The sequence below is a fragment of the Diceros bicornis genome, chromosome 9, assembly GCF_020826845.1.
Source record: "Diceros bicornis minor isolate mBicDic1 chromosome 9, mDicBic1.mat.cur, whole genome shotgun sequence".
NCBI lineage: Eukaryota > Metazoa > Chordata > Mammalia > Perissodactyla > Rhinocerotidae > Diceros > Diceros bicornis.
In genome coordinates, this window is record NC_080748.1 from 8,771,352 (window position 1) to 8,783,786 (window position 12,435).

The 12,435-nt window shown below is 40.2% G+C and overlaps 1 protein-coding gene across 2 annotated transcripts in view; it reads right to left on the minus strand.

The window, feature by feature from the left end:
- The window catches only part of MTMR6 (myotubularin related protein 6), a 44,476-nt gene extending 37,662 nt beyond the window's left edge, over positions 1 to 6,814 (minus strand). The window contains exon 1 of one of the 2 annotated variants that reach the window (XM_058547864.1): positions 6,666 to 6,814. In XM_058547864.1, coding sequence (XP_058403847.1) covers positions 6,666 to 6,689 — 24 coding nt within the window. In that variant the 5' untranslated portion in view covers positions 6,690 to 6,814. The remainder of the gene's footprint in view (positions 1 to 6,665) is intronic. The other variant, XM_058547865.1, reaches the window with a different exon arrangement.
- Between the last annotated feature and the right edge of the window lie 5,621 nt (positions 6,815 to 12,435).

Sequence of the window (12,435 nt, forward strand, 5' to 3'; positions counted from 1 at the left end):
ATATACTGATTATTCTGTTCTTTGCTGCAAATCCTAAAATAAATTTAAAAAATAAAAGAAATTGGATCTGTGGGAGATCAAAATTGGCCACCCCAAAATATATCTCTTTATCTTGATTATTTCCTCTGATGGACATTTGACCTCCCCAACTAACTGCCTAAAGGAATTTAACTCTGGGTATGGACAGACTGGCAGGGTCTTTGCTAAGCCCATTCTTACCAAAGTACTGTTTACCAAATATTTACACTTGTAAAGGTATCTCCCTCTGTGTACTGGGAAGAGGAGGGATGACCTTATCTGTGGAAACTCTTATCAGCACAGAAGGAGAGGATTTAAATCTACATACTCTTGATTACTATAATTTCTGTCTCTCGGGCCACATTCTCTATAGGTGGCCCTGCAAAGAATTGTCTGACAAACATTTACATTTCTCTCTTTATGTGAATTGTCTTCTTCCCCTCTGAAATCCCAAACGACCCCCCGCAACATCCTCCTTTGTCTTTAGCTGAAGATAGTATTTAGGATGAAAATCTCCACCATTTGTTGAGAAACTCAGTTTCCCTGGTTTCTCCCATGTACACATGTTATTAAACTTGGTATTATTTTCTCCTGCTAACTTGTCTTTTATTTGGCCAGCCATAAGAACCTTAAGAGAAAGGGCAGAGGGGGATTCTCTTCCCCAACAGATCTTTTTGCTTTGCTAAAATCATCAGCATACAAATTTCAAACCACAGACTTAGCCAATTTCCAAACATCAACTATTGCTTCATATTTCCCCTTTTCACCAAGGAACTGAAAGTATTTACAGATGTTGCTACAGATTTTTCCAAGTGTTTTCTTGGAAACGTTTTAAGCCAAATATTAGGAAGCAACTACAACTCTTTCAGGTCACTAGCACTGAGGCACTACAGAAATAGTGTTAGGATCCTTTAGTTATAGGCATCACCACAGGCAAAAAGGAAATGGGGAAGGAGGGAAAGGTTATGAGAAAAGAAGAATAAACCAAGAAGAAGAAAATGGAGCACAGGGAAAAGAAGTGAAGTGTGTGGTCATTATGGTGAGAATGGGAAATGCCAACACATTACTTGAAAGGCCATTTAGTTGAATTGCTGCTAACTATAGGCCCGCACTAAAAGAGACCCTAATGGTCTATACAGGAAGTTCAAATTTCAGCTGATTACAAAGCTGGAAATGAAAAACACAGGGAATCACACATATACAGAATCACACTCAGAAAATTCAGACACTGATCTACCCCCAAGAGGGAAAAGTGGCGACTGGGACAGGGAGGGACCAATGGCCTCCCTCAATCAAAGGTCTGTGACCAACAGTTGTACTTACTCTACAACTACATAACAATGGCCACTGCAGCAGAAAATGCACTGTCACGGTTTCTCTGGCATGCTGTACATCCCTCCCTATAGCCAGGCACCCATTTGGGACTCTCAGAATCATTATCCCATACTCCATAGCACTGACATCTTGCCAAGAATTAGCTATCAAAAAGAAAGAGCATCAAGCTGCCTTCGTAAAGTTGGAAGGTAAAGTATCAAAAGAGCTTTTTTATCTCTTTTTGTTCCCATGTCCCCAGTTCTTAAAAGAGCGCCTGGCTCCATAAATCACCAAATGAAACAGATCAAAAATCCAGTGGGCACTTTTCAGTCCTATCTTACTTTTGCTTTTCTGCAGGTTAGACACACCTGACATTCCATCAACAGCTTCCTATCTCATTCAGTAAAAGCAAAGATGTCATATTAGTTTTCAAAGCTCTACAGTAATCTGTCCCTGTCCCATATTTAATCTTCTACTATGCTCTCTCCTTCACTCACTCTGCTCCAGCCACACTGGTCTTCTTGCTAGTTCTTACCAACCAGGCAGGCCCAACATAGGGTTTTTGCTCTTCCTGTTCCCACTGTTGGGACTGTCCCTATTCCCCAGCCACGCTGAAATGGCTACTCCCTCTCCTCTTTCAGGTCTGTACTCAAGTGTCACTTTCTCTGTAAGGGCTTCCCCAACTACCCTATTTACAACTGTCCTCCCCCAACCCCACCCTGGCACTCTCCACAGCACTTACCACCATCTATCATATTATATACTTGACATTAATTTTGTTTATTGTTATGTCTTTCTACCTAAACTAGAAAATTAGTTTTACAAGGTCAGGGATTTTTGTCTGATTTATTCATCGCCATTTTCCCAGTACCTATAATAGTGTCTGGCCCATGGAAAAGGAAGGAGCAGAGGAGGGAGCAGAAGAGCAGGACGCAGAGGAAGAGGAAGCAGAGGAGGAAATCAGAATATGGAAGACTGTTCTCTTCCTATCTGAATCACATTATGATTATGTGATTCACTTCTTCCCATTTTATCCTTGATACTCTTTCTCTGGCTCCTCTTCCTCTGCTTGCCCCTTTTTAAGGATTCCTAGGGCTCCCACCTTCACACTCTACTCTACAGAGCATCTACGTAGTCTCCTTACGTAAACTCATCCATGACAGAAAATTTCAATGATTACCTAAACATTGACAACAAAGCTATTTCTCTGGGCCAGACCTTTTCCTTAGCTCTAGACCCTCATAATCAGCTACCGACTAGACAAAATCCTACCACCTAATTCCTCTCATCCATCCCCTCCTCTCCGTTCCCACTCACACTGTCCTACCTCACTACGCAAATCTCTGGATTAGATAATTACTCTGTGAGGCAGGAGAGTGTAATGGTTGAGAGAACAGGACTCGTATCACGAAGACCTGGATTCAAGTTCCCAGCACCACCTCTTCTTTAGTAGAGCTAGCTGTTTGAATCAGGACAAGTTATTTTATTGATCTCTGCAGGCTTCAGTTTTCTCACCTGTATAACGGGATAATGTCAGTGACAGTCAAAACAGCACTTTACACGGGGAAAAGCATTCAGGTGCTCCTCAAAATCTACTGGCTCTTATTTCAAAGACAATTAAAATAATATCAGTTTCTCCTTATTCTTGATCCATTCTTAGTTTTGCATCTCCTTCCCTCTTTCTAACAGATAACATATATTTGTATACACACATGTATGATCTCACATTCTAATAACAGAAGGGGGTAACAAGCTAAGAACAAACTGGGCATTACTTTTGGAATAACTCAATTTGAGCCCTAGTGGGGTCAGATTTTCATGGGGCATTCCATTCTATAACAAACTCTAGGAAGCAGTCTTTCATATATAATTAGGAAAACATTCTTCCATTTCATTCTGTAAAATTCCATTCACAAACAGCACAATATCATTCGATATCAATATATGATGTCAGCCAAAGCACTGGAGCCTGGCAGGGAAAGGAGAAAGACAGCATAAAGAACTGTCCCTGCTAATTTCCCATTGTTTCTTGGCAAGACTATCTCATTAGGGCAAAATTAGAGCTCAAAGTGATAGGCAGTAGCTACACTCATCAAATGTTGGAAATGCTATTTCAGAAATTCAAAATCAGACTCGACATCTTTATTGATGCTATACAGTTAGTAAACCAAATGTGACCAAAATAGGATGATATATCTGTTCCTAAATTTTAGAAGTATAAAGCTATTTAATTAGTACTCAGCTAAAATACTTTACCTGATAAACTACTGTACATAGTGAGCAATAAAAATAAAAAATGACCAGGGGCCGGCCCGGTGGCGTAGCGCTTGGGTTCGCACACTCAGTTTTGGCGGCCCAGGGTTTGCCGGTTCGGATCCTGGGTGCAGACCTACTCACCGCTCATCAAGCCATGCTGAGGCGGCATCCCACATAGAACAACTAGAAAGAGGTACAATTATGACATACAAATATCTATGGGGTCTTTGGGGAGAAAAAAGGAGGAAGATGGGCAACAGATGTTAGCTCAGAGCCAATCTTCTTCTTCTTCAAAAAAAAAAGGAACTTGAAAAAAAAATGACCATAAACATAAAAAATAATAATACTACGTAAATACTATTTACTTATGTTAAGAAGAGGTTTGGAGAAGAGAAAGCTCTTAAAGGAACTACTATTAGAATTTATTTCTAAATTAATATTAATAAATTTAAACAATTAGATTAAAACTAGAGAGGCAATGGAAAAAACATTACATAGTCAAACCTTGGTTTAAATCTTGACTTTACCCCTCATGAGCTAATTGGGCAGGTTATTTAAACTCTCTAAGCCTATTTCTTCCTCATCTATAAATGGAGATAATGACCCAATTGGCAGGGTTATTTAAGAGATCAGTGATAATTTTGCATACGATAACATATTTGTGAAATTGTAAATATTGTGAAATAATATGTGTATAGTTGGCTATATTGACATACAGTTGCTTAGTAAGTGGTAATTATTACTTTTCAAATACAGCTGTCTGAACAACATAGAACAAATCATTAAATAGTTACAAAGTACTACTCTATAGTCAATTCTTGATCATAATGACTAAACTACAGAGTTCAAAACAGCTAAATAAACTTAAAGCATTCATTTTTAGTTTTGAAATACTTACAATTATTTTTGCAGCAAATTAACTATGTCCAGGTGAAGGTTATGCATAATAGAAACAAAAAGTTGGCTATGTTCAAATCAATCTTTTAAGAATAAATTATAATTTAAGAAAACATTATAGTCCACACAACAATTATCAGAACGCATCATGAGTTCCGTGTCTATCATGCTGACTGTGGTATACCCAGTGTCTGTACAGTGCCTGGCACGTAACAGGTACCTAGTAACTACCTGTTTAATTGCAGTCTACACATATCCATTTAAGATTATTCCAGAGGCGTAACGGTCCAATGGTAGAAAAATAATCCAAAGTGATAAAGAAGCACACTTGAGAAGTAATTTTAATAGAAAATTAGTCAGAAATCTCTTAGTCTTTAAAAAGGCATAAAAGGACCTTACTAAACCACCAGCACAGGCTCAGTGTGAAAAGATAAGACTAAATCAGAAAATTAACTGAAGAAAAGTCCATCAACTGGTAAAGAGGAACATCAGACCAAATTAGTCACCAGCAATAATCTTCCAGAAAAGAAGAGAAGCTACAACTATACAAATAAAAACAAAGATATATATTCATCATAAATTTAAGGAGGAAAGGTTTAAAATAAGCCAAGGGATCCTAAGGATTTTGTAAAATTCTGTTCACTCTTACCAATCACCTAGTAATAGGGTTTGTTCTAATTTACTAAATTCAGTTCATTTTCACTGCTTCTCTATTGTATGCTAAGCAGTGTAGCAAGCATTATGAAAAATGCAAAGATGAGGTTCAATCTTGTACAAAAGGAAGTCATGTGCACATGGCTACTATATAATAAACATCTGGAACCTTGGAAACAGGGCAAGATCCTGATCTGACGCCTACTCGAGTCCTCTTTTCCACCTCTGCATCTTCTACTAGTTCGGTTATTTAATCACCCTTCTAATTTCAAACTTTAAGTGCCAGCAACTTGAATTCTAGAGTTATTTTACCTTTCTTTTCTTAAGAAAAAAAAAAAAGATTTTTAAAAAGGGGTTAGTTTTTAGCATCTTCAATTTTATTAGATACAATATACGCAATGTTAAAAAAGCTCTAAAAAATCCATGTTCACCTTAAAAAGGTTTGTGAAACACTTTAAAGACAAAAATCTCAAATTCTCCATGAAACAAATGATGATGAGGTATGTCTGCTATTTTCCTACATGAAAGGTAACTAGGATGAGCAGCAATAGAAGGATGGTTTCAGCAAAACAGGAGGAGTCAGGATTCACGGTGGGTCCTCTTCCTGATTTTGTTGGGCTCCGAGCGATCTTAAAATTATGTTATTCAATTCTTCTGGTATTGATTTAAGTTTCCTCCCTCCCAAAGTTGAAGTTGAACTTGAATATTGTTGGTAAAGTAATTTGGCAAGATTCTGATGTCACTTCCTTCAGTTTTAAAATTTGTAACAGAATCATAAAAATACTTGTTCTCAAAATAAATACCGTTCACACACAAAAATTAAGCATGGGATTTAATAAGCTCAACTGAAGAACAGTTCCATCAGACACTTTAAAACACAGGATAACATTTTTCCCTTCTCCATAATTCCCCTGTTAAGCTGACTCTTGACAGTACAGACAATCAAGTTTGAGGCACAGAAATGGAAATAACAAATGTAGATGACTGGAGCCCGAGACAAGAAGGCGGGGTGCAGCCCGGGGCTGATCGCAGCTCCTCCAAAACTTGCACCCAGAATCTGTGGCACCGGACAATTAAATGTGAACAAGGAAAAGCTTACACAGCATCGCAATGTTAACCTGACGACCCAGCGCTTTTCCGTTGCAGGAGGCCGCGAACGGCTGAAAGCCTCTGAAGCTAAAGCACTTCCAATTTTGCCCAAAAAAGTTTAGCGCTGAGAGGAGGGCGACCAATTTCACCAGACTTAACCCCAAGCAGCCCAAATCATCCAAATCCAACGCCAAGAACTAAACCGAGACTCGCACTCCCGTGGGTACAGGAGGCCTCCTCACCTCCTTGGCCCAAACCGCCCTCGCCCTCCCGGATTAGGCCCGGCCAGGCCACTCCGGTCCGGGCCCAGGCCCCCGCCCGAGCGGCCGGCCCTCAGACCCCGTCGGGCCAGCTGAACTCTAGCCACCACCCGCCGCCTCCCGCTCTGCCCGGTTGGACCCGGGCCGGCCGCGAACGGCTCTCCCGCGCCCGACTACCTTGGTCGTACGGATGTGCTCCATCCCGAAGCTTCGTCTGCCGGAAGCTCGCCTCACAGGCGTACCACGGAGAGAAGGAACTTGGCGGACGACAGCTACCCAGACGCACCGGGAACTACCTCATCCGGCCCCGCCGCGGGCCCTCAGTCAGCCCCCGGCGGCGTCAACTGCGCAGGCGCAGCGGACCAGCGCCGTCTCCTAGAAACACTTCCCCAAACCTGGCGTCGCCGAGGGGGCGGGACGGGCGGGACAGAGCGTCGGCCGAAGGAGAGCGGCGTCTGGTTCCTTCGGAGCCGCCGCGTATCCTACAGCGCCCCCTGCATGTGGAGGCTCACCAACCCCTGCCAGAAGGCGGTCCTCTCTTGGGCAGCTGACCTAGGACTAGAAAAGCACGAGTGCCGAAGGGGTCCGGAGAAGACTTGTCTCCGCTCGAGAGTGGATCCTTGGACATGCTTGTGTAAAGAGAATTTAGTTAGTGAGGGTGACACAGGATGTCACTGAAGTCCATTACCCTACCAATGGACAGCACCAAATTTTAATACTTCGTCTTTAGTTTGAGCTGCAATTCTACTCACAAGAATCTATTGTAAGTAAATAATCAAGTATGTTTATGCAGCCTTATTTGAAACAAAGTCTCCAAGGATTAGTTATGTAAAGTGTGGTATGTCCATACACTGTTAATACCAGCATCCATTAAAAATTATGCAGTAGGTCCAAATAACAAGTAAAAGCTGAACAATCTGAAAAATCAACAACTTTTCTTAGATCTATAAGAGAACTGAGGTCACAGGGCAAACCCCTGCCCCCAAAATTAGAGAGCGGGTCAGGTGAATACCGAGAATCACAACTTACCGGAGCAGAAACCCACAAGCAGCAACCTCCCTGGGAACCAGGGCTAGGCAGTTCCTTTTACCCAGTACATCACATCTGACTATTCAGAAAAAACTACAGGACATACTAAAAGGCAAAAAACACAGTTTGAAGAGACAGAGAAAGCATCAAAACCAGACTCAGATATGGCAGGGATGTTGGAATTATCAGACTGGGAATTTAAAAAATTATGATTAATATGCTAAGGGCTCTACTAGGTAAAGTAGATAGTATGCAAGAACAGATGAGTAATGTAAGCAGAGAGATGGAAATCATGAGAAATAACCAAAAAGAAATGCTAGAGATAAAAAAACACTGCAACAGAAATGAAGAATGCCTTTGATGGGCTTATTAGTACACTGGACATGGCTGAGGAAAGAATCTTCAAGCTCGGGGATATCTCAATAGAAACCTCCAAAACTGAAAAGCAAAGAGAAAAAAGACTGAAAAAAAAAGAAAACAAAACAGAATACCCAAGAATTGCCAGACAACTATAAAAGGTATAACATACACATAATGGGAATATCTGAAGGAGAAGAAAGAAAGAAAGGAACAGAAACAAATATTTGGAACAATAATGAAAGAGAATTTCCCCCAAATTAATGTCATATACCAAACCACAGATCCAGGAAGCTCAGAGAACACCAACCAGGATAAATGCCAGAAAAACTACATATCGTTCTCAAACTATGGAAAATCAAAGATAAAGAAAAAATCCTGGAGAAGCCAGAAGAAAAAAGCACCTTACCTATAGAGAAGCAAGGATAAGAATTACCTCTGACTTCTCTTCAGAAACTGTGCAAGCAAGAAGTGAGTGGAGTAAAATATTTAAAGTCTTGACAGAAAAAAACCCCACCACCCTCGAATTCTGTGTCCTGTGAAATTATCCTTCAAAAGTAAAGAGGAAATACTTTCTCAGACAAACAAAAATTGAGAGAATTTGTTGCCAATAGACTTGCCTCGCAAAAAATGTTAAAAGAAGTTCCTTAGAGAAAAGGAAAATGATATAGGTCAGAAGCTTGGACCTACATAAAGAAAGGAAGAGCATCAGAGAAGGAATAAGTGAAAGTCAAATAAGAACTTTTATTTGCAACACTGTGATTTGATTGTGTGTGTGTGTGTGTGTATGCTTATGTATAAGTGAAATGAAATGAATGACAGCAATGATAGAAGGGACTAGAAGGAGAAAGGAGGAATTAGGATTATTTTGTTATACAGTACTTGCGCTATCAAAAAAAATCACACTGTAGAGGAATATTACATAACAAAAACACAGTGATTACTGAGTGGAACATAAATGGCTATAGAACCGTAAGCTCAATGTGACTGTGTTGGTAATTTTTATTTATGTAAACCAAAAGCTTACATCTCTACTTAGATAGGTGACTTCTGTAATTCCTCTATTTCAGTGGTTCTCAATCTGGTGGTATTTTGCCCCCCAGGGACATTTGGCAATATCTGGAGACATTTTTGATTGTCGCAACTAGGTGTGGGGAGTGCTACTGGCATCCAGAGGGTGGAGATGAGGTCTGCTGCTGCTGAACATCCTACAATGCACCCAGACACCACCCCCTAGCAAAGAATTATCTGGCCCAAGATGTCAATAGTGCAGAGGTGGAGAAACCCTACTCTATGTTTTCCAAGCCTTCTGTACTAAGCAGTTTCACTTTTTGTAACTACAAAATGTTAGAGAAAGAGTCAGGCGAATACTGAAAATCACAACTTACAGGAGCTATTTTTAAAATGTCATCATCGTTTTTATATCATATTTACCTTTCATACACGTTACCTTTGATACCTTTGGTGTTACAAAGACATCTCTAACATCTAAGTTTTCTTTTCGAATTAAAAATTTTGTTTCATTTTGCCAGCATTTCATCCATTTATTTTATTCAAGTTGTCTTGGTGTAGCTTTGTTTTGTTTGGAGTGCCTGCTATGTTTCAGACGGATTGCCAAAGCAATGTAGATGCTTATTAAACACAATAGTCTGGGACCAGCCCCATGGCATAGCGGTTAAGTGCGCGCGCTCCGCTGCTGGCGGCCTGGGGTTCAAATCCTGGGCGCGCACCGATGCACCACTTGTCAGGCCATGCTCTGGCTGCGTCCCATATCAAGCGGAGGAAGATGGGCACAGATGTTAGCCCAGGGCCAGTCTTCCTTAGCAAAAAGGAGGATTGGCATGGATGCTAGCTCAGGGCTGATCTTCCTCACAAAAATAAAAAAATATATAAATAAATAAATAAACACAACAGTCTTTGTGGTGGACTGACTTACTCCTGTAAGGTAAATATGGAATAAGAATAAGATGGAGCCACCCAGAAACCAATCTTGGTACAGTATTACATCCAAAGGAAACACAAATCCTATTCAAAAAAAGCCATTGAAAACTAATGCAGGCGCCGGCCCAGCAGCGCAAGCGGTTAAGTGCACACGCTCCGCTGCGGTGGACCGGGGGTCACCGGTCTGGATCCCAGGCATGCACCTACGCACCGCTTGGCAAGCCGCGCTGTGGCAGCGTCCCATATAAAGTGGCGGAAGATGGGCACGGAGGTCAGCCCAGGGCCAGTCTTCCTCAGCAAAAAAAGAGGAGGATTGGCACAGGGCTGATCTTCCTCACCAAAAAAAAAAAAAGAAAACTAATGCAGGTCTTTGCTGAAGATCTTTTGAGAGAGAAAAGGATGAATTATATTGCATAACATACATCAAGACTTCCTTAATAAAATCTATTTTTATATTACTTTCCCCCAGATTTTTGTCATTTTCCCTATTCCCATACAGGTTATTCTCACATCCCAGGCTATCCTTCCCCATCTCTTCTCTTGTCATTTCTCAGTTTTTCTCTCTTATCAATTCTCATTTGTTGTTAGTACCATGGAGTTGATTCCATTTCCTAGTGACCCTGTGTACTGCGGAGCGGAACCCTGCCTGGTCTTTTTTGCGCCATCCTCTCACCTTCCAGTGCTATATCAGACAATGCTCCACTGCTATTCACCAGGTTTTCATGGCCATGGTTTTTTTAAAAGCAGAGTTACTTCCTAGTGTATCATATTACCATAAATGGAACTTTTATATGGATTTTCAAAACCAAATCAATATAGAACAGTTAAGAATACAGACCCTTGAGTCAGACTGTCTGGTTTATATCATGGATCTAAGCTTTATCTGCTGTGTGATATTGGGCAAGTTACTTAACTTCATTGTGTTTCACTTTCCTCATCTTTAAAATGAGGAAAATAACAGTATTTTCCTCATAATACAGGTAAAGGACTTAGTACACTTTCTGCCACCTGATGATCACATATAAGTGTTAGTTAACATCATTATTATTATCTGTCTATGAGAATTCGTAAGCCAGCCCTGGTGGTTTAGTGGTTAAGATTCCACACTTTGTTTCCCAGTCAAGGAACCACACCACCCATCTGTCAGTTGTCATACTGTGGCAGCTGCATGTTGCTGTGATGCTGAAAGCTATGCCCCTGGTATTTCAAATACCAGCAGGGTCACCCATGGTGGACAGGTTTCAGCAGAGTTTCCAGACTAGGACAGGATAGGAAGAAGGACCTGGCGACCCACTTCCGAAAAAAAAATTGGCCATGAAAACTCTATGAATAGCAAAGAGCATTGTCTGACATAGCATAGGAAGGTGAGAGGATGGCACAAAAAGACCAGGCAGGGTTCTGCTCTCCTGTACACAAGGTTGCTAGGAGTCAGAATCAACTCAACAGCACTAACAATAACAACAATACCCAGAGAGGTAAGCAGGATACTGAAATTGCTGCAAAAGGGCATTTCCAAACCAGGTGAATTCAGTATCTGTCTTGATGCCCTCACAGGACACAAAGTTCAGAAATCAAAGTCTAGGGCTCACCTCAGGTAGAGAGTATAATGCTCTCCCGACATAAAGCCAAGGTCGGAAGGAAACTCAATCAATCCAATCCCCAGAATACTGCAGGAAATTTGCCTTGACATTGAAAAAAGAAAGAGGGTGGCAATAATTGCCTGTCTTGGAAATATCATAACCACAAAAATGTTATTAGATGAATTTACAGCCTAGATTCATACCACTTAAAAAACTTCAAAAAAACTTCAAGCTGTGAATTTAGTTTAAAATGTTTGGGATTAGTAGTGCCTAGGAACTTTACTGTAGCAAACTACAGCAAATCCGTTTTGGTGGAAGGTACCTCTATAATGGGTTTCAAATAATTATCACAATTAATTTTCAAAAGAAAATGATTAGTCACAATAAAAAATAACTGGCACACAAGGAAACAATTCTCAAGAGATAATTGGAAGTAACAACATGATGGCAGTGAGAGATTTTATAATTATCAGGCTTAGTTTATAAAACAACTATGCTCATTATGTTTAAAGAAAAGAAAGACAATGAAAATATCTGCAGTGTATGGGAAAATAACTTTTAAATGATCTAGCAGATATGAAGAAGAACCAAGTAGAACTTCTATAATGAAATACAAAAATTGAAATAGAAAACTCATTGGATGGGTTTAACAGATTAGACACACTAGAAGAAAGAATTAGAAAACTGAAAGTTACTAAAAAAATTATCCAGAAAGGAATACAGAGAGACAAAAAGATTATAAATATGAAAAGAAGTTAAGAGAAATGCAGGATAGAGTGAAATGGTGTAACATAAATCTAAGCAGTTTCACAAGAATAGAAGAGACACTGGGGCAAAGATAATATTTGAAGAGATGATGCCTGAGATCTTTTTCAGAATGCAAGGAAGACACCAATTCACAGAATAAAGAAGCCCAACAAATTCCAAATGAGATAAATTAAAAAGAATCCATACCTAGACACATCATAGTGAACTACAAATTCACTATGGCAACATCAAAGACAAAAATGGAGATCTTAAAAGCATCCAGAGTAGAAGAA